General features: G+C 40.5%; 1 protein-coding gene across 1 annotated transcript in view; it reads right to left on the bottom strand.

Moving 5' to 3' along the window:
- Positions 1 to 25829, bottom strand: part of DGKI (diacylglycerol kinase iota) — a 239832-nt gene that overhangs the window by 163457 nt on the left and 50546 nt on the right. Inside the window, exons 2-4 of the mRNA XM_026657521.1 lie at positions 20444 to 20552; positions 9399 to 9494; positions 6498 to 6572 (exon numbers count right to left, since the gene is read on the bottom strand). Of these exons, the coding sequence (XP_026513306.1) occupies positions 6498 to 6572; positions 9399 to 9494; positions 20444 to 20552 (280 nt within the window). The remainder of the gene's footprint in view (positions 1 to 6497; positions 6573 to 9398; positions 9495 to 20443; positions 20553 to 25829) is intronic.

Below are 25829 nucleotides of genomic sequence, written 5' to 3'. Positions count from 1 at the left end.
ACCACTGCCCTAGTCTGATTGCCAGAAGCTGGGAGTAGACAACAGGGAATGGATCACTCAATGACTGCCTGTTCTATTCATTCCCTGGCATTGGCCATTGTTGGAAGACAGGATACTGGGCTAGATGGATCATTGGTCTGACCCAGTATAGCCATTCTTATGTCCTTATGTTGGAACAGGAAACAGCATCATAGAGTTTAAAGCCAGAAGGGACCACTAGATCATCTAGTCTGACCTCCTGTATATCGCAGGCTGCTACCACCACCCAGCACCTGCCCACTAAAACCAGCAATGGAAATGGGACCAAAGTAAATGAGACCCACAGGAGACTAGACTGTTATGTTCCAGTCAAATATTAGGAGGGATTGAGGTGCACCAATGCTTAAGGTCCCTACAATGACAGGGAAATGATTAAGTGAGATATACCCAGATAATCTTAACAAGTATCCCACACCCACACGCAGCAGAGGAAGGCAAACCCCCATACCCCCCAAAGTCACTGCCAACCTGATCTGGGGGGGAAATTCCTTCCTGACCCCATATATGGTGATCAGTTAGACCCAGCACATGTAAGCAAGAACCAGCCAGCCATGCTCATGAAGGAGAGACTGCTTGATACCAACTCAACACCCTGTCCAGTGTCCCATCTCCACCTGTAGCCATCTCTGATGCTTCAGAGGAAGAAGATTAAAAAAACTCCCAGAATACAATGTGGGAGGAAGGGATCCCTTCCTGACCTTTGTCAGTGACCAACTGAAACCCTGAAGCATGAGCTTTAGGAACAAAACCAGAGTGAGCCCCAGGGCTATTAAGCCCTCCCCCCATATCACAAGCAACCCCATTGTACAATGGCACTCATAAATTTGTCCAGATCTCTCTCTAAATTAATTACGTTGTTTGCCACCACAATTCCTATTGGGAGGCTGTTCCAGATCCTTCTTCCTCTGATGGTTGGAAACCTTTTTCTAATTTCAACCTTTAATTTGTTCGTGGCCAGTTTATACTCATTTGTTCTTCTGCCATCATTGTCCTTTAGCTTAAATAGCTCTTCACCCTCTTTGGTATTTACCCCCATAATATATTTAAAGAGAGCAATCATATCCCCTCTCAGGCTTCTTTTTACAAGACTAAACAAACCAAGATCTTCCAGTCTGCTCTCCTAAGATTGAACCTACATCCCCCCTAGTAGCTCTTCTCTCCACCTCTTCCAGTTTAAATCCATCTTTCTTGAATACAGGTGACTGGAATTGTACATAGAATTCCAAATGAAGTCTTACGAATGCCTTGTACAAGGGCATTAATACTTCTCTATCTCTACTGGAAATGCCTCACCTAATACATCCTAGGATTGCATTTGCCTTTCAGAGCCACACCATACTGGTGGCTCATACTCATCCTGTGATCGACCTACACACCCAGGTCTCTTTCCTCCTCGGTCATTTCCAAACTGATGAGCCACCAGCTTGTATCAGAAATTCTGATTATTAGACCCTAACTATATGACTTTGCACTGTGTACTATTGAATTTCATCCCATTTCAGTCACTCCAGTCTTCAAGGCCATCCAGATTTTCCTGTGTAAAATTCCAATCCTCCTCTGCATTGACTATGCCTCCCAACTTCATATCATCAGCAAATTTAATTAGCGCGCTCCTGCTTTTGGTGCCAAGGTCATTAATACAAATATTGACTAAGAACAGTCCCAAGACCAACCCTCGAAGAATTCTCTGCAGTCTGATAAGTCACCTTTCAGCACAATCCCTTGCACTTCTCCCCTTTAGCCAATTCCTTAGTCACTTTACAATGTTTGTGCTGATCTCCATCTTCCCTAATTTGACTAATAATTTCCCATGTGTTACCATGTCAAATGTTTTACTGAAGTCCAAAAACATTAGATCTACTGCACTTCCCTTATCAAAAAAAATCAGTTCTTTTCTCAAAGAAGGAAATCAGGTTACTGCAGCATGATCTACCTTTGGTAAACCCACATTGCATTACTTTCCCTTTACCTCCATGAATTTAAATTATTCTTTTCTTCACAATTTGCTCTAAAGCCTAGCATTCTACTGAGGTCAGACTAACAGGTCTGTAATTGTTCGGATCACTTTTTTACTCTCTCTTAAATATAGGTATGATGTCAGCTAGTCTCCAGTCATATGGTACTATCCATGAATAGATAGAGGTATTAATCCTTGTTACTGGACTAGCAATCATGTGCTGGTTCTTTCAGGATTCTGGGATGGAATTATCTGATCCCCAAAATTTGAGATTTAAGTTTTTCTTCCACCTCTGATGTGGCAATTTCCATTTCTATATACTCATTTCTATCACTCACAGTGTATTCATGCGCATGTTCCATATTACCATTGTTACTGAAATCTGAGGGAAAGTATTCATTTCGTTTTTGGGCCATATCTAGATTATCTTTAATCTCCTTCCTATCCCTCTGAATAGCACCTGAACCTCATGCTTCCTTACTCTCTTTTTACCTATTATTTAATTTTTTTGGCAAGAGCTAAGTCAGCCTGACTTTTAGTAATTCTCACTTTATTCCTACATTTTCTAACCTCCACAACGTAGCTTTCTTTGCTGATCAGCCCCTTTTTCCATTCCATATAGGTTCTCTGCTTATGCCTAACAACCTTTTTGAGGTGGTTATTCATCCAGCTGGGTTTGGAGTCTATCCATACAAGATTTTTCCCCCTTTCTCCGGATGCAAATTTCAGATAGTTTTTGTAAAACTAATTTGAAGAAATTTTAAGCTTCCTGTACATTTAAGTCCTTGAGTTCTTCAGTCCAGCTGACTTATTTAACTAATTCTCTTAAGTTCCCAAAGGCTTCCCTTTAGAAATCAAAAACCACAGTTGATGACCTGATTTTGATTATCCTTACATTTAATTTAAACTGAATCAACTTGTGATCACTCAATCCAAGGTTATTTCCTATAAGCAACTCTTCTGTGATGTCCTCACTACTTACTAAAATCAAGTCTAAAATTGCATCACCTCTTGTTGGTTCAGTGACAATTTGATGAAGAAAACTGTCATCTACCATAACCAAGAAGAAATGGGCCCCACTGGTATTAGCAGCATTTATTTTCCAATCTATATCTTGGAAGTTAAAGTCTTCTATTATGACAATTCCCAAAAATATTTCTCTCTCTAATAATATTAAAGAGATCACTATCCATAATGGAGACTGACCCTGGAGATCTATAGCAGGCCCCTAAAACCATCCCAACAGAACCTCCTTTACAATCCTTCCACAAAATACCTGTATTCCTCCAGTAATGAGTGCTATTCCATCTGTAATTACTATAATATCTGGTTTGACCTATTGCACCAGTAGTTCCAGTTCCTCCATTTTATTGCCCAGACTCCTTGCATTTGTGTACAAGCATTTCAGTTTCACTCAGGCCTCCCAGTTTTCTAGCTTGTTGTGTTCCATTATTCCTTATTGTATCTTCATTTAGTTGACTTTCCTTCTGCTGTGTATTGAAGTCAGGCGTGAAGATTTCACGAGTCTCTCCCAATCTTCTCCCTTCATCTCCTAGTTTAAAGCTCTTCTTTTATCAGCCATGTCAGCATGGATCCCAGAAGGATAACACTCCAAGTGTTCAAGTGGAGTCCATCAGTTGAGAAGATTCTTCTTTTTGTGGATGCCTCCCAATGGTCGATCATCCTCCAAACCTTCCTCATAGCACCAATCCTTGAGCCACTTGTTCATCTTCATTATCTTGTCATGCCTTTGCCCTCCTTCTCTAGGGACCTGAAGTATTTCACTGAAAATCACCTGAGCTTCCACTTCTTTAAGCATCTTACCCAGCCAAATGCAGTCGTTCTTGATCCATTCCAGTGGGAATCTAGTAGTGTCGTTCATCTCAACATGCAGCACAATCAGTGGATTTTTTTCTTGCACCCATCAGGATCTTCGTCAGCCTCACATCCACATCTCGTATCTTTGATTCTGGCAGACAGCACACTCTTCTGTTCTCTGGAACTGATCTGGTGAGTATCGAGTCCCCAGTCACACAGACCTGTCTCTTGCTGGTGTTGGTATGAATCTGTTTTATGTTCTCTCTAGCAGTCCCTTGTACATCAACTTCATTCTTCCTCAGGCTATCTCCACCATCTCTTCCTCTCTTCTGCAGGGACTGGCTTCCCTTTGTTTCTTTCTCGCACCTCATCTTCTGTCTGTCTCTCCTCTTCATTTCCCAGTGCTGCAAACCTATTACTCAACTCAATTTCAGCACCCCTAGTTGGTCTTTTCTTCTGCCTTGTCCTCATGGTCATATTCTTCCATGGATCATGCTCCTCTCCTGGCAGTCCCCCCCTCTATCTCCTTTTGTTCAGGAGGTGTCCATAAATCTTGAGTTGTCTGTACCACCTCCTCTCTCCTTTCCTGCATTATTTCTTCAAATACCCATCTGAATTCCATTGTCTCAAGCTGCATCTCTAATCCTTGAATCTTTGCTGCTATGAGCTCTATCAGGTGACATTTCATGCATAAGTAGCTTCCATCAGATACCCTCTCAAGGATGATGTATAACCCACAGCTTCTGCATCCAACCATCTTCTTTCTGTCCTCTCCTCCTCTGATCATTTCTAGTGTGTCTTAATAGCTATCATTGTCTTCTTTTTCAAGACCCTATAACTAGAAAAAAAGAAAAAGAAAAACTCCCCACCCAAACTCTCACTTACAAACTCCTACAGAAACTCTGCTGTTAGCTGCTGGCTGTTCACTGCTCCAATGTTCACTAATAACTGGCTTTTAAACCTAGCCAAACTAAGTCAGGCCCACCTGCTCATTAAGGGACATCAGGAAGCTCTGAGTCAAACTGAAGTTATTGAAAATATTTCTTCTGTGAAAACAGATTAATCTTGTAATGCTATTAACTCTCTTCCAATGCTGTTCATCTGGAGTCTTGAGTCTTTGTTTCACCATTGAACTTTGACAGGATGGAAAAGGTCACCTAAATTCTAATTATTTTAGTTAAAATTGACCCCAGGACAGAGGAACAAGCACCACTAACATCCCATAAAATGGGATTGAAGAGATGTGCAGATCTTGGGATAGCCTCTGCATTGGGGCAAATTTCATACTCTCTAGACTAGTAGAAACAAACTAACGTTCAACTCAGTGGCCTTCATTTGAGTGTGCACTTTCTCTTATTACTTGGGACACCATAAACTAGTGGAGATGTAAGAAATCATCATCACTTTTGGTAAAACAGGTCAAGAATAATGGATCAATGCGATTGTGTCTTATTTTACCTTCTGCTGTGTTAACTGGAATGTACTAAAACTCACTGAAAAAAGAACCCCAACAAATTTGTATTTAATGACGTTTTGCAAAACTCATCCAAATCAGGGAAAACTAAAAGCCTTTTCTAAAGGGCTGCCACTGCAAATCTTTGACGTATTACCCACTTCTGTGCAAGAATCAGTGTCAAACACATGGGGTAAAATTCTGACCCCATTCAAGATAATGGCAAGATTCCCATTGACTTCAGTGGCACCAGGATTTTCCCCCCATGAATCCTATTGGGAAAAATTCATCCTGTAAAGTTAATTTATAATCAGGAATATCTGTATTACCAGATGAAGGAGCATTGATAGAGAACTGCATTATATGATCAATATATTATGGGATTTTGAAGGTTTGGGGAGGTTTCTTTAGAGGCAATTGTAAGTGGGATAGATATCGAAATAAATTATTTACCAAGGCAAGGAAAGATTTACAAAATGTTTCCAGTTGTAATTCAAAGTGCTAAATTCCTAAAATTTAGGAGCAGTGAGAATCTAGGGAACCCTATTAAAATATTTATGGTGGTTGTTGATCTCGTATTCCTTTTAACAATGGCAACTGCCATAAATTGAGTGATGCTGTTGTGGTTGTGGAATTCTGTGACTGGCAAGTATGTATGGGATAGGAAGCAGGGCATTGTCTATCTTTCATTTTAGTCTACATCATCTTCCCCTATAACTAGAGCATGTTAACAATATGCTTAAAAAAATCAGTATAAAAAAAAATCATACTTTCAAAGTTGTTTCTGTTTCACATGGTTCAAAATAGACCTGTTTGTTTTGGAAATTTTTCAAAAATTTTGATTAAAAAAATGCATATCAAAAGCATTTTTGAAACATTATTGAAATTTTTCATTTACTATAAACCAATTTTGATAATTATTTAGGTAACAATTTCAGCTAAAACTGGTAATATTTTAATAAAAACATTGCAAAAAAATTCACAAAAACAAAAATAATCGTAAAAGTCAATTTTTGCATTTTGTGTCTTAAAAACAGCTTTTTTTCCTATAAAAAAATTTCCATTTGAAAAATTCCAAACAGCTCTATCTATGATATTATGAAAGCATTGTAATGTATTTGACATACAGTACCAGAAATTAAGCTCATGGGATTTTCAGGATAATACTCAGTTATAGATTTAAAAATGTGTACTATACATTCAATATTCCAGCAGGTGGTGTCCTCTTACCTTCTCTAACTGTTCCATGCAAGCATTGTGGACCACAATCTTGCAGGCAGCACACTTCCGTCGGAGAGCCGATTTCTACAACATTTAAGAACAGTGTGGGTGAGAGTGTATGGAATGAGGGGAAATCATTTATAGAAGCAAAACCATTTATCAGAAGCCAGACAGCTTCTCTTTCCCTCATCTTATCCAACAGGTCTTCTGGATTGTCTTCAAAACCTGATTGAGCTATATGTTGAAAAATGGCTTATAGTTGAATAGTCAAGAATAAAGGCATAAACAGGGTAATAAGGTGGAACATGGGACATATGGCATGGGCATGTGGATGGAAAACAAGAACTAAAGGCATTTTTAAAATAGTAAATAAAGCTACTGATGACATTTTGAATAAGACTTCCTTATCAGGAACAGTCTGAAATGGAAAAGGGCATAGCTAGTGAAGAGACAAGGAAACATACACGGTTTACTGAGAGTTTCAGTAATGACTCAAGCCAAACTGGGGGAAAAGTTCCTCCTCTACTGTTCCTATTAAGCACTGAATTTGATGGGGCATCTCTCTGACCAATGCCTTGCAGAAAAATCCTGTGTAATTTATTAGAGAATGATAATCGTCCTGCAGAATTTTGTTAACCAACCTATAAAATGTTATAGCAGGAACATAAATTCTCTATTAAATTCTTTAGGGTGGTTTTACAATTCTGTACAAAAGAAATCATCTTCTGTTAATAGGTTTTTACAGCAATTTCCATAGAATCCTACTGGTCAAATTCCTATTAAAATGAACACTAGGTGTCCATTAAGGACAGAAAGCCTTTACCATAAACTTAATTCTTTCTTGTTCTTGCACATACTTAATCGTTCTAATGAGTCTCGCAAAAGACATTTTTACAGAAACATTTCTGATTGAAAGACAGAAAGATTATCAACACAATAAATTAAGGCTGATTTGATTGAAACTTTGCAGTCATTTTTATCATAGTCATTAAGAGCTTGTAATTAATGTTTTCTTTATAATTTTCAATATGTTATTAGCTAGATTTTGGAAGCAACAGCCCTCTTGTAGCTAACGTAACACTAGTAAATTTGCAGTATTGTCAAATCATGATTTTTCTTCGTAAGTCTCTCATTTTTTGGTGTTTTTCTTAAAACGCCAACTGATAGAATTATGACATAGCATAAGAATCTCAGCTTTTCATAAAAAGTAAGTTTCTTAGTCCTCATGATTGCAGAGAAAAGCTTGAAAACATGGAACACACGTACCCTAACAGCTTAAAGACCAGAAGCAAAATAAAAAGAACCAAACATTTTTTTTTAAAAGCATCATGATTTGTAAACCAATCTCATGATTTTGGGCATTGGACTCATGATTTTTGAATGTTGGGGCTTGCAGTACTGATTCCAAGCATTAGTAAGGAAAGACTGGTGGATAAATCAGACTTTGAGTCTTTTCCATCCCATGTACTATTTATCATAAAGTGTCAGCTCCAAAGGGTGAGAGTTCATATCCTGCTAAGGCCTTATGTTTATTAAAATTTCTATGCATTTTTCCATAAATGCAATTATAGATTAATTATTTCATACCACTTTTCCATTAAAAAAAGATATCTGATCTAAAAATATTTTATATGTAAAAAGCAAAGTATCAGAAAGGCCAGTGCAGCCATAGAAAGATGTAGTATTTCTAAAAAGATTCACATTGGAAAACCATTAGCCATTTAATTGATCAAGATAAGCAAAAACATAATTAGAGTTAACTAGATTCTCCCCATCTACAGTTCACATACCCACACCAGAAAGCAGCACAAGTGCTACTTTGTGTTACACTACTAGATTCCCCGCAACCAACAAAACCTTAAAACAGAAAAGAATTTCAGTCAAGAAAAGGCCAGGCAATTAAAAATTGTCAGTTCTCACATATGACTCCACATCTGTGGGCCTGTTGGCTGCCTTCAATCAACTAAGATTCCCACCAGCCAGAGATGGACTAGGGTTTGTGGGGGGGGCCCTAGGCCAGAGCAAGTGGGGGTCCCTCCCCACCCCTTCCACCTGCAGTCCCCCTCTTCTCCCCCCGGTGCTCCTGCTGGGGAGCGGGGTCGGGGTTCGGGGGCTTGCCCTGCTCCATCCACCCAGCGCTCATGCCAGGGAGTGGGGTCAGGGTAGGGGGGGCTTGCCCCGCTCTGCCCGCATTGCACTCTTGCCAGGGGGAGAAGGGTTGGGGCATGGGGGCTCCCAGCAGGAGCATTGGGCAGAGCGGGGCAAACCCACGTGCTCCGACCCAGCTCCCTGGCAGGAGTACCAGGTGGGTGGGCAGAGCAGGTTGGGGCATGGGGTCACCCATTTTTCCAGGGGCCCCCAATTGGACAGGGCCCCTGGGCATGGGCCCCGTTGGCCCAGTGGCTAATCCACCACTGCCACCAGCATTTCCAAAATGGTCCTGATTCACCACGGTTACTGCAGTTTTATTCCAGGGTAACAGCACTGATTTCAGTAGAGATGTCTCCTCATCAAACTGTAATAACACAGTAGTGAATTAGGCACAGTATACTTTTAAGGGTCTATACTACTTGCTACAGGCAAAATTCTCAGGGGTCTTAAGCTCAGTTCTTATTCAGGCAAACTTCTACTGACATCACTGGGAGCTTGCCCAAATTAGGACTCAGTAAACACCTCAGATTTCATACTATTAGTAGAAATAGTACAATTTTGAGAGGTTTTTAAAATTTTGTTTAAATAAAGAATTTGACCAATAGTTTTGATTCTTTCTTTCTATCTATCTGCTATAGCAAGGCACCACCAGTCACACTAGGAAATGCAAGTTCCCAAGCTTCTGAAGTAGTCTCTTCAACCAAAACTGGATTCATTGCCCTACAAACAGATAAGAAAGTCTGAAACTGTTATACTCACTGCAAATTTGACTTGGCAACTGTCCTCCCCCAGGTAACACAGGTCCCCAGAGACATTGGTCTCCAGCCACAGGTGCTCTCCATTCACTGCATTCTCCTGAGAAGAGATGATTGTTAAATTGGCTGAGGTGAGTACAGTATGTTAAAGAATTTGAACGCTAGCTTAAATTAAAAACGACGATGATTAACTCATCATCGCTTGTGATCTAAGCCACAAGTTTAGTGGTCTCATCCTAGAACCAGTCAGATACTTTTTCACAACACAAAACCATCACACTGTGTGTCATAATTGGCCATCCCTTTCACAAGAAGCCTGTTGTAGAATGATAGGGGTGCCGTTGGTCAGGACCGATGTTTATTGACAGAGCTGTTTGGAGGAACTTTGCCTAGCACCTGCCCACACTATGCCTAGGTTAAGCAGTACTATCAGTTCCTCACTTTCATCAGTATGAAATTTACCACTATATTTAAAATAAAAATTAACATAAAAGAAGCAAAAGACAATGTTATTGATTGTATTGATTGCAGACTAAAGAACCAGACCAGGAAGTGGAAATTACCATATCCAATGTAACTACAGGGGTATTTAGATAGGAGCTCTGAACAAATCATTTCTACCTGAGTACATACCACCACTCTCATGAAAAATGCCATTGGAATGTTAATGGCCAGAAGTAAGGACCTTGGGTTTACATCTGAAGAATGCCACCTCCTGCTGGTTAACGCTCTCAAAATCAAGCTGGTGTATTGGTGATCCAGCCGTGATTCAGGGAGAAGTGAATCATAGAATTGTAGACATGTAGGGCTGGAAGGGACCTCGATAGGTCATCTAATCCAGCCCCCTCTGCTGAGGCAGGACCGAATAAACCTAAACCTGTCTAACCTGTTCTTAAAAACTTCCAGTGATGGGGATTCCACAACCTCCTTTGGAAGTCTATTCCAGTATTTAACTATCCTTATAGTTAGCTTTTCCTAATATCTAACCTACATTTCCCTTGCTGCAGATGAAGACCATTATCTACCCTTAGTGGACACTGAGAGCAAGTGATCAACATCCTCTTTATAACAGTCCTGAACATATTTGAAGACTTATCTGGTTCCTCCCCCGTCCCCACCCCCGCCTTAGTTTTCTTTTCTCAAGACCAACATACCCAGTTTTGAGAAAAGAAGACTGGTAACAATCTTCATATCTGTTAAAGGCTGTTATAAAGAGGACTACGATCAACTGTTGTCCGTGAATGAATCACCCAGAACACTTACTGAGCTTTCCTGAGAAGCCCACATCTATTTATCAAGCCCAGCCCTCCTTACTTCATGAAATCGGACAAAATCTCAGCCTGAGGAGATCTGGCTACAGAAAGATTCCAGTTTCCATCCTAATGTGATACTAGCTTAATAGCAAAAATAAAATGGTGTACATGCAATATTTGAGCAAAGTGAATAAGCAAGAATCTTGCTTTATTAGAATTAAAGTACAATGGAAAATGCTTTGCCAGTCTCTGGCATTTGGTTCCCACACTGCAGAAGTCATAAATGATGTTGCTTTCCAAGCAGATGGTGTCCGACAGCAGGATGCTTCCAGCCATTTGGGTCAAAATCCTTTATTTTAAATAGCACTGACAGTTTTCAACATGATGAGACAAAAGTTACTTCTCTCTCACATAAGGATATTTCAGGTAAGGCTTTTTAATAGGGAAATGTAGCAGGCATAGTTTCTTTGAGTTCTGCAATAGAAATGCATTCCCAATAACTAGATCAATATTAACTAGCATTTAAAAATTGCAAGTAGATAATTGGTATCTGTCAGAACCATGGTGCCACTTTACAAGAAGTCATCAGGTCACAATCCAGAAAGGACAGTGAGGGAAAGGAAAATAAGGTATTTTTACAGTGACAGATCTGCATGTCCATATTTCACTGTATAAACCAGAAATAAGCAGCCTAAGAGTGACCCAAAAACTCCTCCAAATGATGTCAAACTTGATATTGTCCCTAATAGGGGACTGAATTAGGACTCGGGTTCTATTCTTGACTCTGTCATTGACCTGCTGTTTGACCTTGGGCAAGTCGCTTCCCCTCCCTGTGCCTCTGTTTCCCCTCCCACCTTTTGTCTGTCTCATCCATGTAAATTGTAAGCTCTTTGAGGCTTGAATTATATGTATGTACAGCGCCTAGCACAACAGGGCCCCAACCTTAGTTAAGGCATCTAAGTGCTATAATGCAAATAATAATAATAATAATGATGACTTTTTAAGACTTGAGCTCACTTAGGAACAAATCATGCTTTCCTTACTCATATACGCAATTTTACTGAATCCATCCATTTTTTCTCCAAATTCATCCTCACAATAAAGCTGTAGTCTACAGGGAAAATGGTAGCCAGAAGTATCAAACAGGTTTTTATAGTACATCAGGGGAAAACAGTCATTTGAAAGCCCAGTCACTTCATTCTAGTGCAGATAACTGTACCTCCCCATCATGCAATGCCTGAAATTCTAATTTCTTGCTCAGTTTAGGGGGTGCTAAATTTAATAGTGGGACAAAGAAGCAGATGAGTCTTCCACTGTCCTAAGCTGTTTGAGTGGGACACAAGACAGTGTTCAAGTAGGACACCTTCCCTGTTAAAATAACCAGTGGTTAACAACATATAATGGCTCATAATATTAGCTAGTGCTAAATCATGTAGATTATAAAGGAAGTCTGTTCGGACCATCAGTTTGGGAAGTTAAGCAAGAAAGCACACAGATCCAAAGTCCTGATTTTTAATCAGGAACCAAAATTCCCTAAAAAGAAACAGAACAGATTAAAGGTCCCTCCATTCACGTCATGTTTCTCCATGACTTTCCATTCAAGGTTTCTAAAGATAAAGTGGCCTATTTTCATAACCCAGTTTAGATCAAATTAGATTTTTTTCTCTGTTGTTCCTGAAGGGGTCATATATTCATAGGGCCTGGTTTTCTATCAGAAGTTTGAATAAAACAAATCTGTACTCTGCTACACTTTCTGGCCTGTGTTACGCAGGTCAGATTAGATGATCACTGTGGCACCTTCTGGCCTTAATATTTATGGGCCAGATTCTCTGTGACCCTGCACCTAGTCATTTACACCAGTACAAAAAATGGGCATAAAATTTTACCATTCCCATCTCTTGGCATTTACACCCATTTTGCACTCACTTTCCTCTGATGTAAATGACTCCAGGATAGAACTGGTCAAAACTTGGAATTTCCATTCTGAGGAAAATTCTGACATTTGAATATTTCCTTCAGTCACAAATCAAAATGAAAAAAATGTCATGGTGTAAATATTGTATCATCTTATCAAAAGGCTTTGGCCCAAAAAGGTTGAAGCCCTTTGGCTTCATAGTTTCTACTTTTATATTTTACTACAATTTATGATGGAGACTATTATACAATAGCATAAAAGTTGAAACAATAGGTGCTTTGACCTTATTGAAGCAAATTTTTTTGATAATTTTTCATTAAAAATTTTGAGGACTTTGATACAGCCCCACAAAATGTTTCAATTTAGACTAATCAGTATTTCTCAATGAAAAAATGTTCCATCAGAAAATATTCAACCAGTCTTACTCCACAATCAGACCCAAAGATTTTAAGACCAGATGGTGCCGCTAACATCATCTAATCTGACATGCTGCATAACATGGGACATAAATGGTGGCAGAGTCCAAATTATTATATTTATATTTCTGATACATAGATAGTTTTCTGCTGGAGACTGAGTTGGGTGGACTATTAATTAATACTTTGCCTGGTTAAATTGTTTTGCACTTGCTGGTGGAATTGTTCATGTGCAGAATTTACTCTGTATCAGGAAAATAATGGAATAAGGCAAGTACAAATCCCACCTACAATTTGGGAAAAGCCAGAAACTCCTCCTGTTCAATATTTTGAAGTATGAGAGAAAACAAAATACAAAAAAAAGTTAGGAGACAGTCTTTTTAGCACTATCATGAATGTAACTTCTAGCTGCTATGATTCCACTTGTAAATTGAGACAGATCTCCTCTCTGAAGCAGAAGCAGCTGCCATTATGTGTTCAGATCCAGGCTGCTATAGAGGTGACACAAACACTGTGCTCTCTCAGATGGAGACTTTCCATTTGTTGGTTCTTGTTTTGTTACTGACTTAATATAAAATAAAGTTCTTTTTGGTATACGATTGCTCTTTGGGTATGGAAAAACGAAACACACACTGCCCCAATTTGCTGTGCATATTTCTCAGCCTGTTAAATTTGGTTTCTCCTTTAAGAAGTGCCCCAGCCTAGTTCAAAGCCAACCAGATTTAGTGAAGCCCTTTGGCCCCCTCATATGTGTCAGCTCTGCAAGCTGCAGTCAGAGTGGTTTGAAACACAATGCAAACTAAACTGGGTAATTTAATTTAGAGTGGCAAGCAGCCATGGATATTCAGCCAATCAGATCACGCAGTTGGCTGAACATTCCAATTTCAAATGAGATATAGCATGACTTGTAGCAAAAAGAAAGAATCTTTCCATAATTCCTGTCATGGAGAGAGCTTTTCAAAATTATATATGAAAGGATTTTGAAGTAAACCATTTAAAGGAGGAAAAACTTTCAAACATGCCAGGCTAAGAATTCCAGTTTAATGCCATTTATTTGGGAATTTCCTTGTTTGTTTGTTTTTAATATTTAAAAATACATGAATACTAAACAAGGAGCCCAAAGAGATGTAACCATGTGATATTTCTAATAATTTGAAGATACGCAGTATCAACTTTATACCAGCAAAGAGTCCTGTGGCACCTTATAGACTAACAGACGTATTGGAGCATGAGCTTTCATGGGTGAATACCCACTTCGTCGGATGCATGTAGTGGAAATTTCCAGAGGCAGGTATAAATATACCTAGCCTGACTCACTCTTGCTTGCATATTTTTGTTAAGGGCAGCTGTAGTCTGAGTGCCCCTGAAGACAATGGAAGGTAGAACCCATTTTGAAAGTGTCCAGTCCTTCATGGAATTCTCTGGGAAGGACATTACGTGTCACAGAATCATAGACATGCAGAGCTGGAAGGGACCTCAAGAGGTCATCAAATCCAGTGCCCTCCTGCTGAGGCAGGACCCAGTAAACCTTGACCATCACTGACAGGTATTTCTCCAACCTGTTCTTCAATCCTCCAATAATGGAGATTCCACAACCTCCCTTGGAAACCTATTCCAGACTTAAATACCCTTATACTTAGAAAGCTTTTCCTAATATCTAGCCTACATCTCCCTTGTTGCAGATTAAGCCAATTACTTCTTGCCCTTCCTTCAGAGGAAATGGAGAACAATTGATCACTGTGCTCTGTGTAACAGCGTTTAACATATTTGAAGACTCTTATCATGCTCCCCCTCAGTCTTCTTTTCTCAAGATTAAACATGCCTCATTTTTTCAACCTTTCCACATAGGTCAGGTTTTCTAAATCTTTTATCATTTTTGTTGTTCTCCTCTGGACTCTCATCGATTTATTCATATCTTTCCTAAAGTGCGGCGCCCACAATTGGACACAGTAGTCTAGCTGAGGCCTCACCAGTGCCAAGTACAGCAGGACAATAACCTCCTGTGTGTTACATGTGACACCCCTGTTAATACACCCCAGCATAATATTAGCCTTTTTCACAACTGTATCATATTGTTGACTTATCCTCAGTTTGTTATCCACTATAACCAGAGATCCCTTTCAGCAGTACTCCCATCTAGCCAGTTACTCCCTATTTTGTATTCGTGCATTTGATTTTTCCTTTCTAATTGTAGTATTTTACACGTGCCTTCATTGAATTTCATCTCGTTGATTTCGACCAATTGTCCAATTTGTCAAGGTTATTTTGAATTCTAATCCTTTCCTCCAAAGTACTTGCAACCGCTCCCAATTTGGTGTCATCCGCAAATGTTATAAGCCCACTCTCCACTCTATTATCTTTAATGAAAATATTGACTTGTACTGGACCCAGGACTGACCCCTGGGGGATCCCACTAGACACATGCTCCCAGCTTGACAGCAAACCATTGATAACTATGAGTATGGTCTTTCAACCAGTTATGCACCCACTTTATAGTAATTTCATCTAGACCACATTTCGCTAGTTTGCTTATGAGAATGTCATGTGGGATGGTGTCAAAAGCCTTACTACAATCAAGGTATAGCACATCAACTGCTTCCCCCCACCCCAAGCCACTAGGCCAGTAACACTGTCCAAGAAGGAAATTAGGTTGGTTTGGCATGATTTGTTCTTGACAACTCCATGCCGGCTATTCCTTATAACTATATTATCCTCTTTGTGCTTACAAATTGATTATTTAATCATTTCTTCCAGTATCTTTCCAGGTATCAAAGTTAGTCTAACTGGTATATAATTCCCTGGGTCCTCTTTGTTCCCCTTTTTAAAAATAGGTACTATGTTTACCCTTCTCCGGTGTTCTGGGACCTCACCCGTCCTTCACGAATTCTTGAAGATAATTGCTAATGATTCCAAGATTGCTTCAGCTAGTTCCTTAAGTACCCTAGGATGAATTTCATCAGGCCCTGCTGACTTGAATACATCTAACTTATCTAAATTTCTTTAACCTGTACTTTCCCTATTTTGACTGAAGCAAAATAGGCATTAAACACTTCAGCCTTCTTGATGTCATCAGTCATTGGCTCTCCTTCCCTGCTAAGTAGAGGACCTTCACTTTCCTTCATCTTTCTCTTGCACCTAATGTATTTACAGAACCTCCTCTTATTGCCTTTTATGTCCCTTGCTAGATTTGACTCATTTTGTGCCTTCGCCTTTCTGGTTTTGTCCCTTCGTGCTTGTGTTATTCTTTTGTGCTCCTCCTTAGCAATTCATCTATGTGTCCATTTTTTGTAGGATACCTTTTTGATTTTCAGGTCATTAAACAGCTCCTAATGGAGCCACATTGGCCTCTTACTATTCTTCCTATTGGGAAGAGTAGCCTCCTCAGCTGAGGCTTTTATATTGTCTCCTTGAGAAATGCTAGCTCTCCTGAACTCCTTTATCCCTTAGATTTTCTTCCCATGGGACCCTACCTACCAGATCTCTGAGTTTATTAACATCTGCTTTTTTTTAAGTCCTTGGTCCTTATTCTGCTGCTCTCACTCCTTCTTTTCCTTAGAATCATCAAATCTATCATTTCATGATCACTTTCACCCAAATAGTGACCCCCTTCTGATTTGCAACCAAATCTGCCTTGTTGATCAGAATCAAGTCTAAAATGCTGAAAGACAAACAGCAAAAAATAATTGCTCATCCTAAAAAATGTCTTCAAATACAGGCTACACACAATTTCAGTGATTTTTAACTATATGGGAACTGGATTCACTACTACTTCCTGAGGTGAGAGCTAAAGAAGCGGCTAGCTAAACCACACTACACTTTTTAAAAGGGGTAGTGGCATAGCCACATGCAAGGACTCCCCCTATTAGTGAGCCTCTGATGATGTATGTCTCTTCCTATCTGCATACTTGGTTCCCAACTTAGTTTTGCAGAAATGTTAATAGGAAGAGACATCATTCAGTGTACAAATTAACAGAGTATATGAAATGATGATTTACAAGGGAGACCATAGACATGAAAAAGAAAAGCATTCATCTGGATTAATGTTGTTGTGACAAGTCAATACAAGTGGGATTAGAGTTGATACACTACATTTCATGTATACATTTTAAATGTAGAATATCAATATATACAAATACACACACATACTTCAATCCATTGGTCTTTAAGGTAAGGGGCCAATAGCTCTGGCTAGAACCACATACCAAAAAGAGGCAGAGTATGATGAAAGCATACAGATTCACATGTCTGGGTGTACATACATCCAATGGGCAATATGGGCACCCTTATGAAAAAGTTCTATATAACTGAATAGGAAGAATAACCTTTTTATACTTTTTTAAACATCTAAAACTCTCACTGAAATTTTATAGTCTTACCAAACAATCCTGTATGGGCAGTTAAAAACAGAAGCCTATGAAATGATACCATCTTCTATTATATTACATTGGTTTTTAGAATAATGTCAATAGAAACCTATTTCTATAGAATCCTACATGTTTCATTCCTATTAACTTCCACAAGACTGTATAACATGGCTATAGGGTTATAATAGTTTCCCTCTAAAGAACACTCAACATACTCCATAGGTCTATGTAAATTGTCCATTCACAGAATGTACACCGGGGTCCAATCCTGAATTTTGCTACTTCAAAGGATACAAAAGTGGGCCCTATACATCCATAAGTCCTTCCAACTGCCCCTTTAAAGGATGTGTATCATACAATGAAAGGCCAAACGAGTGTTCCTTCAAAGAACATTCATCATAGATCCATACACTGAATATTATTATTATTTATTGTATTACCACTATGCCTAGGAGCCCTAGTCATGGAGTAGGACCCAAAATAGAACAAAAATACAGTCACTGCCCCCAAAGAATTTATAATCTAAGTATAGACAAGAGACAACAGATGGATAAACAGACAGACAGGGGACTACAAAGAAACAATGTTGGCCAACAGGATAGCCAGTCATATCAGCACATCAGCAGCCTAACTGTTGTCAATTTTTTTGTAGGCATCATAGAAAAGAGGGAAGCTTTAAGGAAGGTGTTGAAGGAGCATACTGAATTCATTTTGTGGATGTTTACAGAGAACTCCTCCCAAGCGTGTGGGGCAGCATGGGAGAATGCACAGAGGTGCTCATTTGAAAATCTAATAAGTGGACAATGGAGGCTGGTATCATCAGCTGATCGGAAGCAGGAGTCACATACAACCTAGAGCAGTGGTTCTCAAACTTTAGTAACCCGAGGACCCCCATTTTGATTTCAATTTTTTGCAGACCCTCAAGCCCCCGCTCAGCCCCATGCCCCACCCCCACTCTACCCCGTCCCCCAAGGCCCCACCCCACCTCTTCCTGTCCCCACTCCACCCCTGCCCCTCCTCTTCCCTACCTCTTTTCACCCCCTCCTCTGAACACGCCCCGTCTCTGCTCCTCCCCCTCCCTCCCAGCGCCTCCTGCATGCCGGGAAACAGCTGTTCCATGGTGTGCAGGAGGCACTGGGAGAGAGGATGAGGAGTTGACCAGTGGGGTCAGTGGCCCCAACATGATTCCGCCCCCTCCCCTGAGCGCGCCCCATCCCCGCTCCTCCCCCTCCCTCCCAACATCTCCTGCATGCCGCTGAACAGCTGTTGAGGGAGGGAGAGAGGGGGAGGAGTTGATCCGCGGGGCAGGCGGACCCCCTTGAGTACCCTCGTGGGCCCCCAAGGGGCCACAGACCCCAGTTTGAGAAACGCTGCCCTACTGGAAGAATACACACCACACATCTTTAGGGAAGGGCTTACTCCATATTGCCCTATGGCTATAAAAGCAGCTCCTCAGGGGGTATACAGGTTACAGCAGTGCTGCAAAAAGATATCACTAAGTTAGAGAGAAGCCAAAGGGTAGCAAGTTATTAAAAGTTTAGAAAATGTGACTAACGAAAGTGAGATTAAGCTATGAATTTATACATCTGTGGGGAAGAAAAGAAAATCTCAGGAGCAATACCTCGCTCTTATATAGCGCTGGTCATCGGCAGATCTCAAAGGTCAGCATTATTATGTACAAATGGGGAAATTGAGGCACACAGAGGAGAAGCAAATTGCCTAAAGTCACCCAATAGGCCACTGGCAAAGCTAAGAATAGAATTCGAGTTTCTTGAGACCCAGTCAAGTGCTCTATCCACCAGGCCACCCTGCCTTCCATATGTGACACTGACAAATAACTAGCAAGGAGATAACAAAAAATGAAGGGTGTGATCAGGGAATTATTTTCAGCCATCATTGTGGAGGCATTAAGGAAGGAAACATTTATGCTACAAATTTAGACTGCACTTTTTGGGCATGATGTCAGTAGGACACTGGAATAACCTGCCACACAAGGTCAATGAAACACCTACACTAGAAGTTCTAAAGGAAAGTCAAGACAGAACCAACAGGGATGCTGTAAGAATCTATTAATATTATCTTGCACTGTTATACAGAAATAGATTAAATATCAACATGTCCTTTCCAACCCTAATACAAATTAATCCAAATACTCTGTCAAAGAATTTACTGTACATATCATATCCCTTGGGCTGTATGAGTTCCCCATGGCAGATGGGCAGTGCACTTCTATATAGGTTATATAAGAAACCACTTGGGAGGGTATACATTGTAGAGTGCCATTTTTGAAAAGGGCAAGTAGTTGTATTAGGCTATGATTTAGCAAGGTATTTAATTGAGTTTTTGCCTAACTTGAAGCACATGAGCAGTGCCACTGACTTCAATGGGAAACTCTCGTGCTTAAAGACAGACGTGTTTAAATATCTTGCTGAATCAGAGACCAAGTTTCCTCTGGAGCAGGATTTAGGTTTTGTAAGGCTAATCCCTTTGGGATCCACACAGGATCTCTGAAACTGAGAGGACTGAACTTTTTTAACACTCTGCTCTGCACTCTATTATACATTCATAGATTTTAAGGTTAGATGGGACCATTGCAGTCATCTAGTCTGACCTCCCGTATTACACAGGCTATAAAAAAAAATTCAGCTAGTGATACCTGCTTCAAGCCAAACAACAGTAGCTGAAGCAGAGCATATCACTTAGAAAGACATCCAGTCTTTATTTAAAGATTGTCTTGACCTAAATCACAAAACAACTTCAAAAGGAAATAAAATCTCTCTAATACACCTATACTTGTCACCTTAGGGCTTGATCCTGCAAGATGCTGAGCACTCAAGGATGTAATTTTGCTGTACTGGTGCTAAACTTTAAACATATCCAGTCCCATTGACTCTGCTGGGACTTTTCATGTGCTTAAGTGCTTTGCTGGATAGATGTCAGAGTTCTCTGCACCTTACAGGATCAAGGTCATCGTGATCAGAGCTAACATCCAACCCTGTTACATGCACCTTTACCTATCCATGTAAAAAATGAAGGTTAGAGGGAACATGGGCAGGAGATGTTATTTAGATAAATTGCCATGATTAAAAATAAACACCTACACTCCATTCTAGTGTTGTTCTTGGCTCCTTCCCTGGCCCATTGGAGATTGCGATGTTGAGGGAGTGCACAGGAGCCAGATGCTGGAGGCCTGATCTGGAGATTGCTTTCCTGCAAGATGAGAAGAAAAAACAAACACAAAACAACAGCACTCTTTTTTTTGTCTAGAAAATCAGCAGAGGCAGCACAGCTGTAAATTTCAGTTTGGTGGAAACAGTGCTAGGAGGTTATATTATGCTGTAAAGAGCCAGGGGAGCACGTAAGTGGGCGAAGGAAAGTCAGAAAGGGAGTGAGAAGAATGCAAAAGCAGCTTAGTAGAGAAATAAAGCAAGTTTGATAACTGAAAAGTACTGTTTAAGACAGATCAGTTACCCTTCTATACCCAGCATAAAGGGCAAAATCCATTGGGCCAAATTTAGCCCTGCACTCATTGAAATGGAGTTCCTATTCTTTACATCAGGGCTGTTGGGCTCATTGTATATGCAATGCAAATGAAGATTTGAGTTGCTTTTATTGAAAGGGTGAAAGAAGGCCTTCAAAAAGGAAGAAAACACCCTGTTTGCTTTACTCAGATAGCTTGCCATCTGAAAAAGAAACTCCCACTTAAACAACAGAAAACCTAACACAGAAAACTGAGGTAACCCTTGGGAGCAGGAAAGGTTCACATGTTGTCCCTTTTTTGGTGAGCTCCGCCAGGGATATACTCCAGTTTCTTTCCCCGTTCACTTCACTCCCATCTCTTTGGGGCCCATGTGACTGAAATTCTCTTAGGAGGGATAGCATTCCCTGCAAAGGCCACAAATGTTATTCAAAGCATCAGCCAAAGGCACTCCCAGACCCCCAGGGCTGAGTGCTCTTCCGCCATACACTCCCCAGCCCCTGCCAGCGCAGCAAGTAAGGTCAGCCCTGAACTTTGATCCCTCAAGTGGAAGCACATGCTATCATAATACCAGGCTGCTCCAGGACTTAGGCTTCTTAAAGCTATAGGGCTGCAAACATCAAGACAGCATGGCCTGATTGGTGACAACCAAAAAAATCTTACAAGTTCTTTCTTCAGCGGTCAGTGCTGTGGGGGTGGTAGTGTGTTGAGGGGAATTCCTTTCTTTTCGCAAGCCTAACACATACCTTTCTCCCTCCCGCCCTGGAAATGAAATGACAATCTGTTTTTGCAAAGCGCTTTTCTGCAATAACACTCCCATCATACTATAGCTATTTATAGGCTTGCCTAAGCATACAAATATCCCAAGGCAACTTACAATAAAGGTCAACAGAGCCAACGATGGCAATCCAGCTCAGCCATACGCTAAATGAATCTCTTTACTGCCCTGTAAACATAGAGTGCACTGTATGTCGATAGAAGAGGAGCTCAGAGCCCGCAACGCTTTCAGTGCATGTCCTGGAAATCAAGTAGGGTGAGAGGAAAATTATAAATCTTCCCCTCCTCCCACATCCTCAGACTGGTACCCTATTCAGTTGGTAGTATTTCGTTTAATGAACACACAGTACATTTATAGCTTCCAGTCCCCATCCCTCATGCCACTGCATATCACCAATATGTTGGCATACAAGGAAATTTTAAAAATGTTTTACCTAGACTAAATCCCCTTTAAATATGGGCGGGATCCTGAGGGAAGAAGCTCTCAACAGCTGGCAGAAGCATTATGAGAGAATGATTTAGTAGCTAGCTAGGCACCTGTGCAGTACACATTACCATGGTGTGGTCAGTAGACCATAATCTGGTCTTTATGAGGACCAAAGGAAGTCTGGAGACTGAGGTAATTTCACACTACAGCAAACTTTACAATGTAAAATACAATTTATGAATATTTATACATAAAGTAGTTTCCGGTATGTGGCCAGTCTCTCTCGATATTCCTTTTGGTACCATTTTGGTTATTAGTGCTTGGCAGAGAACCATTGCCCAGTATCTTCTGCTTGATCTTGCCACAAACCCAGTCCTGTATTTATGGCATCACAATCTCTTGGTGGAAATGAATTTCTGCATTGTATCAATAAGGGTAATAACAATCACAATTTAGTGGCTGCTTGAACTTGAAGTCACAATGATTGGAGTAAGTTTCTACATTATACAAAAAAGGTGTGGAGAGGAGGATCTGAATCACAAGTAAAAGTATTTACAATTAATTAGTTCATGAAAATGGCCAACTTTGCAAGCAATATTATTCACAGAATATTATTTGCTGAACTATAGAGTTATTGAATAATAAATACAAATTATTTGCATCTGCTGAATTTAAACATGTCTAAATTTGCAACATATATTACTGGTCACATTATTTGACCAGCTCTAGAGATAAGGCCTCCAGTGGCCATGAATTCAACAGAGACATAAAAAGTAAATATGCCTAATTAATGGCTACAGACTTCCCAATGTCAGGCTTTGGATACAATTTAAAGCCAGGATTACATTTGTGCTAACCTTTTGCAACGAAACCTGAAATTCAGGCCCATGCTCCCTGAAAGGTTAGCTGAGGTTGGTGAGACTTTGGGGTGAAACTTGGCTGAGTTTTATGCCTCCCTCCCCATGCCTACCAATGATGGATTTATGAGTTTGGCTGGAAAACATGCAAAACACAGTCACTATGATGATGTTTTTCATCTTTGTTGGAACACAAAACCTTAAAATAATCCCATGTGTTCCAAACCCATATAAACCATAACAGCCCATCAATCCCAACTCAAGCTAAAAATACTACGTGTAGTACACACTCTTGTCAGAACACTGCTTTGGGAGGTAAGAGATATGGAGTGCCAGAACACACTGAGCTGAGTTGGAGGAGGTCTATATTGCAAAGACATACCAAAGAGAGAAAAACAAAGCCCACATCAGAGAGAAAATAATTTCATGTTCTGATTTAAATGAAAAAGAGGTTATATGGCAGCCATCCTGGAAAGAAAGAATCTGGAAGAAAATGCAAAGTGGATAAAGTAATGGATTCTATAACCAGGTGAATGGACTCAGATTGTTCTAAGTAGTTCATTAGAGCAACTGTGACTTTTCAGGCAGAAAGGTCACATGAATTACTTTCCGTTACTTTTTGCAGCTAAGTGTCCTGAGCATGTGTAGCAGCAAAAGGCTCACCATGCAGCCTTCACCCATGAAGCAAAAGTAATCACATTATGAGAAAGTAATAGGAAAATATATCTGCGTTTAGCTATAAATTTCCTTTCTTCAAAGTAATAAGGTCCATAAATCCATACAATGGGTATGTCAGCTGGCTTACAGCTTGGTGGCAGAACCAGACCGGCCAGTCACTGGCAGAAGAGGCATGCTCCACCTCCATAAAGTTCTGATCTGTGGACCTTAACTCAATGAAAAATGAGCAATATTTTGTTGATCACATTTTAGATCTAGTAATTTGTATTATAGTGCATCAATGCACTTATAACAAAACCTATGGCATCAGGGCCAGTGTAACCACTAGGCAAACTAGGTGGCCGCCTAGGGCGCCAAGATTTGGGGGCGCCAAAAAGCGGTGCCCCACAATTTTTTTACACTACAGTGGAGTCACATCTTATGCAGGGGTTAGGTACTAAGTCAGCGTGTAAGAGGAAAATCACGTATAGTGAAAATTACCAAAGTACAGTACACACAGTATACACTAGAACAGGGGTCCTCAACAGCGGCACGCGTGCCAAAGGTGGGACGCGAGCCGATTTTTTTTTACTGGCAGGCTGCGGGTCCCGTCCGCTGCTGAGCCCGCTGCCGGTCTAGGGTTCCATCCTCCAGTTCCTGCCAGTCGGGGTCCCGGCCGCTGGCCCGCTCAGCCCACTGCCGGCCCCACTCAGCCCGCTGCCAGCTGAGTGAACGGAACCTCAGACCGACAGCGGGCTCAGCAGCGGCCGGGACCCACAGCCTGCCATTAAAAAAAAAGTCGGCTCACGTGCCACATTTGGCACGCGTGCCGTAGGTTGAGGACCCCTGTTCTAGTGTATGCAGTGTATACTGTGTGTACTATACTTTATGGTAATTTTCACTATACGCGATTTTCCTCTTACACGCTGACCTTAGAACCTAACCCCCACATAAGATGTGACTCCACTGTATTCATTTTTGAAAGTTTATAATAAGCGATGCTCCACGGGGAGGGAAGGGGGGGGCGCAAGGTGGAAGTTTCGCCTAGGGCGCAAAATATCCTTGCACCAGCCCTGTATGGCATATACCATGTAGAAAGTAGTCTGATACTAATTCCACAGTTCATACCATTAAGGAAATACTGGAGCAGTCCAGCTAACCAATCTTAGAAACTCAAAGAATTCTGACATTCAGGTTTAATAACTGCATATTTTAAACAGCATTATGTTTTCTTCTTCATTTCACTGAGTAGTCAGGCGAGACTCAAAGGATACATATTTGATTAGGGGGAATTTGAATTTATATCCCAGGTCTTGGCTTTACTGAACTTCTTCCCTCCACCCTGGGCAAATAAAAATCCTCAAACAAACTGTTTAGAGTGCAGTGATATGCCTAAATCCGCAAGAACCTCAAAAAGGCAATTAATCGATGTTATTCTTCTCATGAAAGTATTCCCTTGGTGTTAAAAACACCTATCTGGAAAAGAAAGGATACTTTAGTACTGCACATATTTAACAGACCATCATTATTTTGTTTTGTCACTTGTGTTTAGTGTGCAATCTAGCTGCAAAAATGTACAAGTTTTTATTACAGGTAAAATATATCCTTTTGGAAGTAGGGGCACCTTCTGAGTTTAATGCTCAGAAACTGGGGGGGAAATGCAGCGCTAACACAATAATCCTCAAAACACATAAGGACACACATCATCATCACCACCCTGCAAGTCCAGGGTGGATCCTGTTTCTGTGGATGTGTATGGTGTATACCCACACAAGTTGGTGCTCATGAAAATCATGGACAATTAGCTCTGGCTAACCTCTAGCATGGTTTAAGCTTTCAGCACTCAGCTCTGCCAACATGATGTGCAGCACCCCCACGCTCTTCTGATCTAACCTTGGGACTCCACAAGTGTATTACTCTCATTCTCAGTATCCCTATTACAACCCCGTCTCTCTCCTGAGTGTCTGAGGAGACACTGCTAATCCAGCTGTTCATGTCCACTAAAGATTAACCAGGAGACAGACAAATTTCCACTTATCTAATTTAGGATTTGAAGTAGGAAATCCAAAGGGGAAAGGTTACTACAGTACTTGAGTAACTGCATTCTACAAACAGCCTCCAAAATCTCTGTTCTATTGTTTGGCGGGTACTGATCCTATGAAAAACCAGATACCACTATCTCTGTGAATGAATCAATTTTGTAAAAGCAATACCCAGGTATACCTTGACTGGAAATGTGAGGCAATGTGATAGGAATGCTAAAGACATATGCACAGTTTGACCAAACATCC

The sequence above is a fragment of the Terrapene carolina genome, unplaced genomic scaffold (assembly GCF_002925995.2).
Source record: "Terrapene carolina triunguis isolate 2854851 unplaced genomic scaffold, T_m_triunguis-2.0 Scaffold247, whole genome shotgun sequence".
NCBI lineage: Eukaryota > Metazoa > Chordata > Testudines > Emydidae > Terrapene > Terrapene triunguis.
This window is presented reverse-complemented; position numbering and strand designations above follow the sequence as displayed.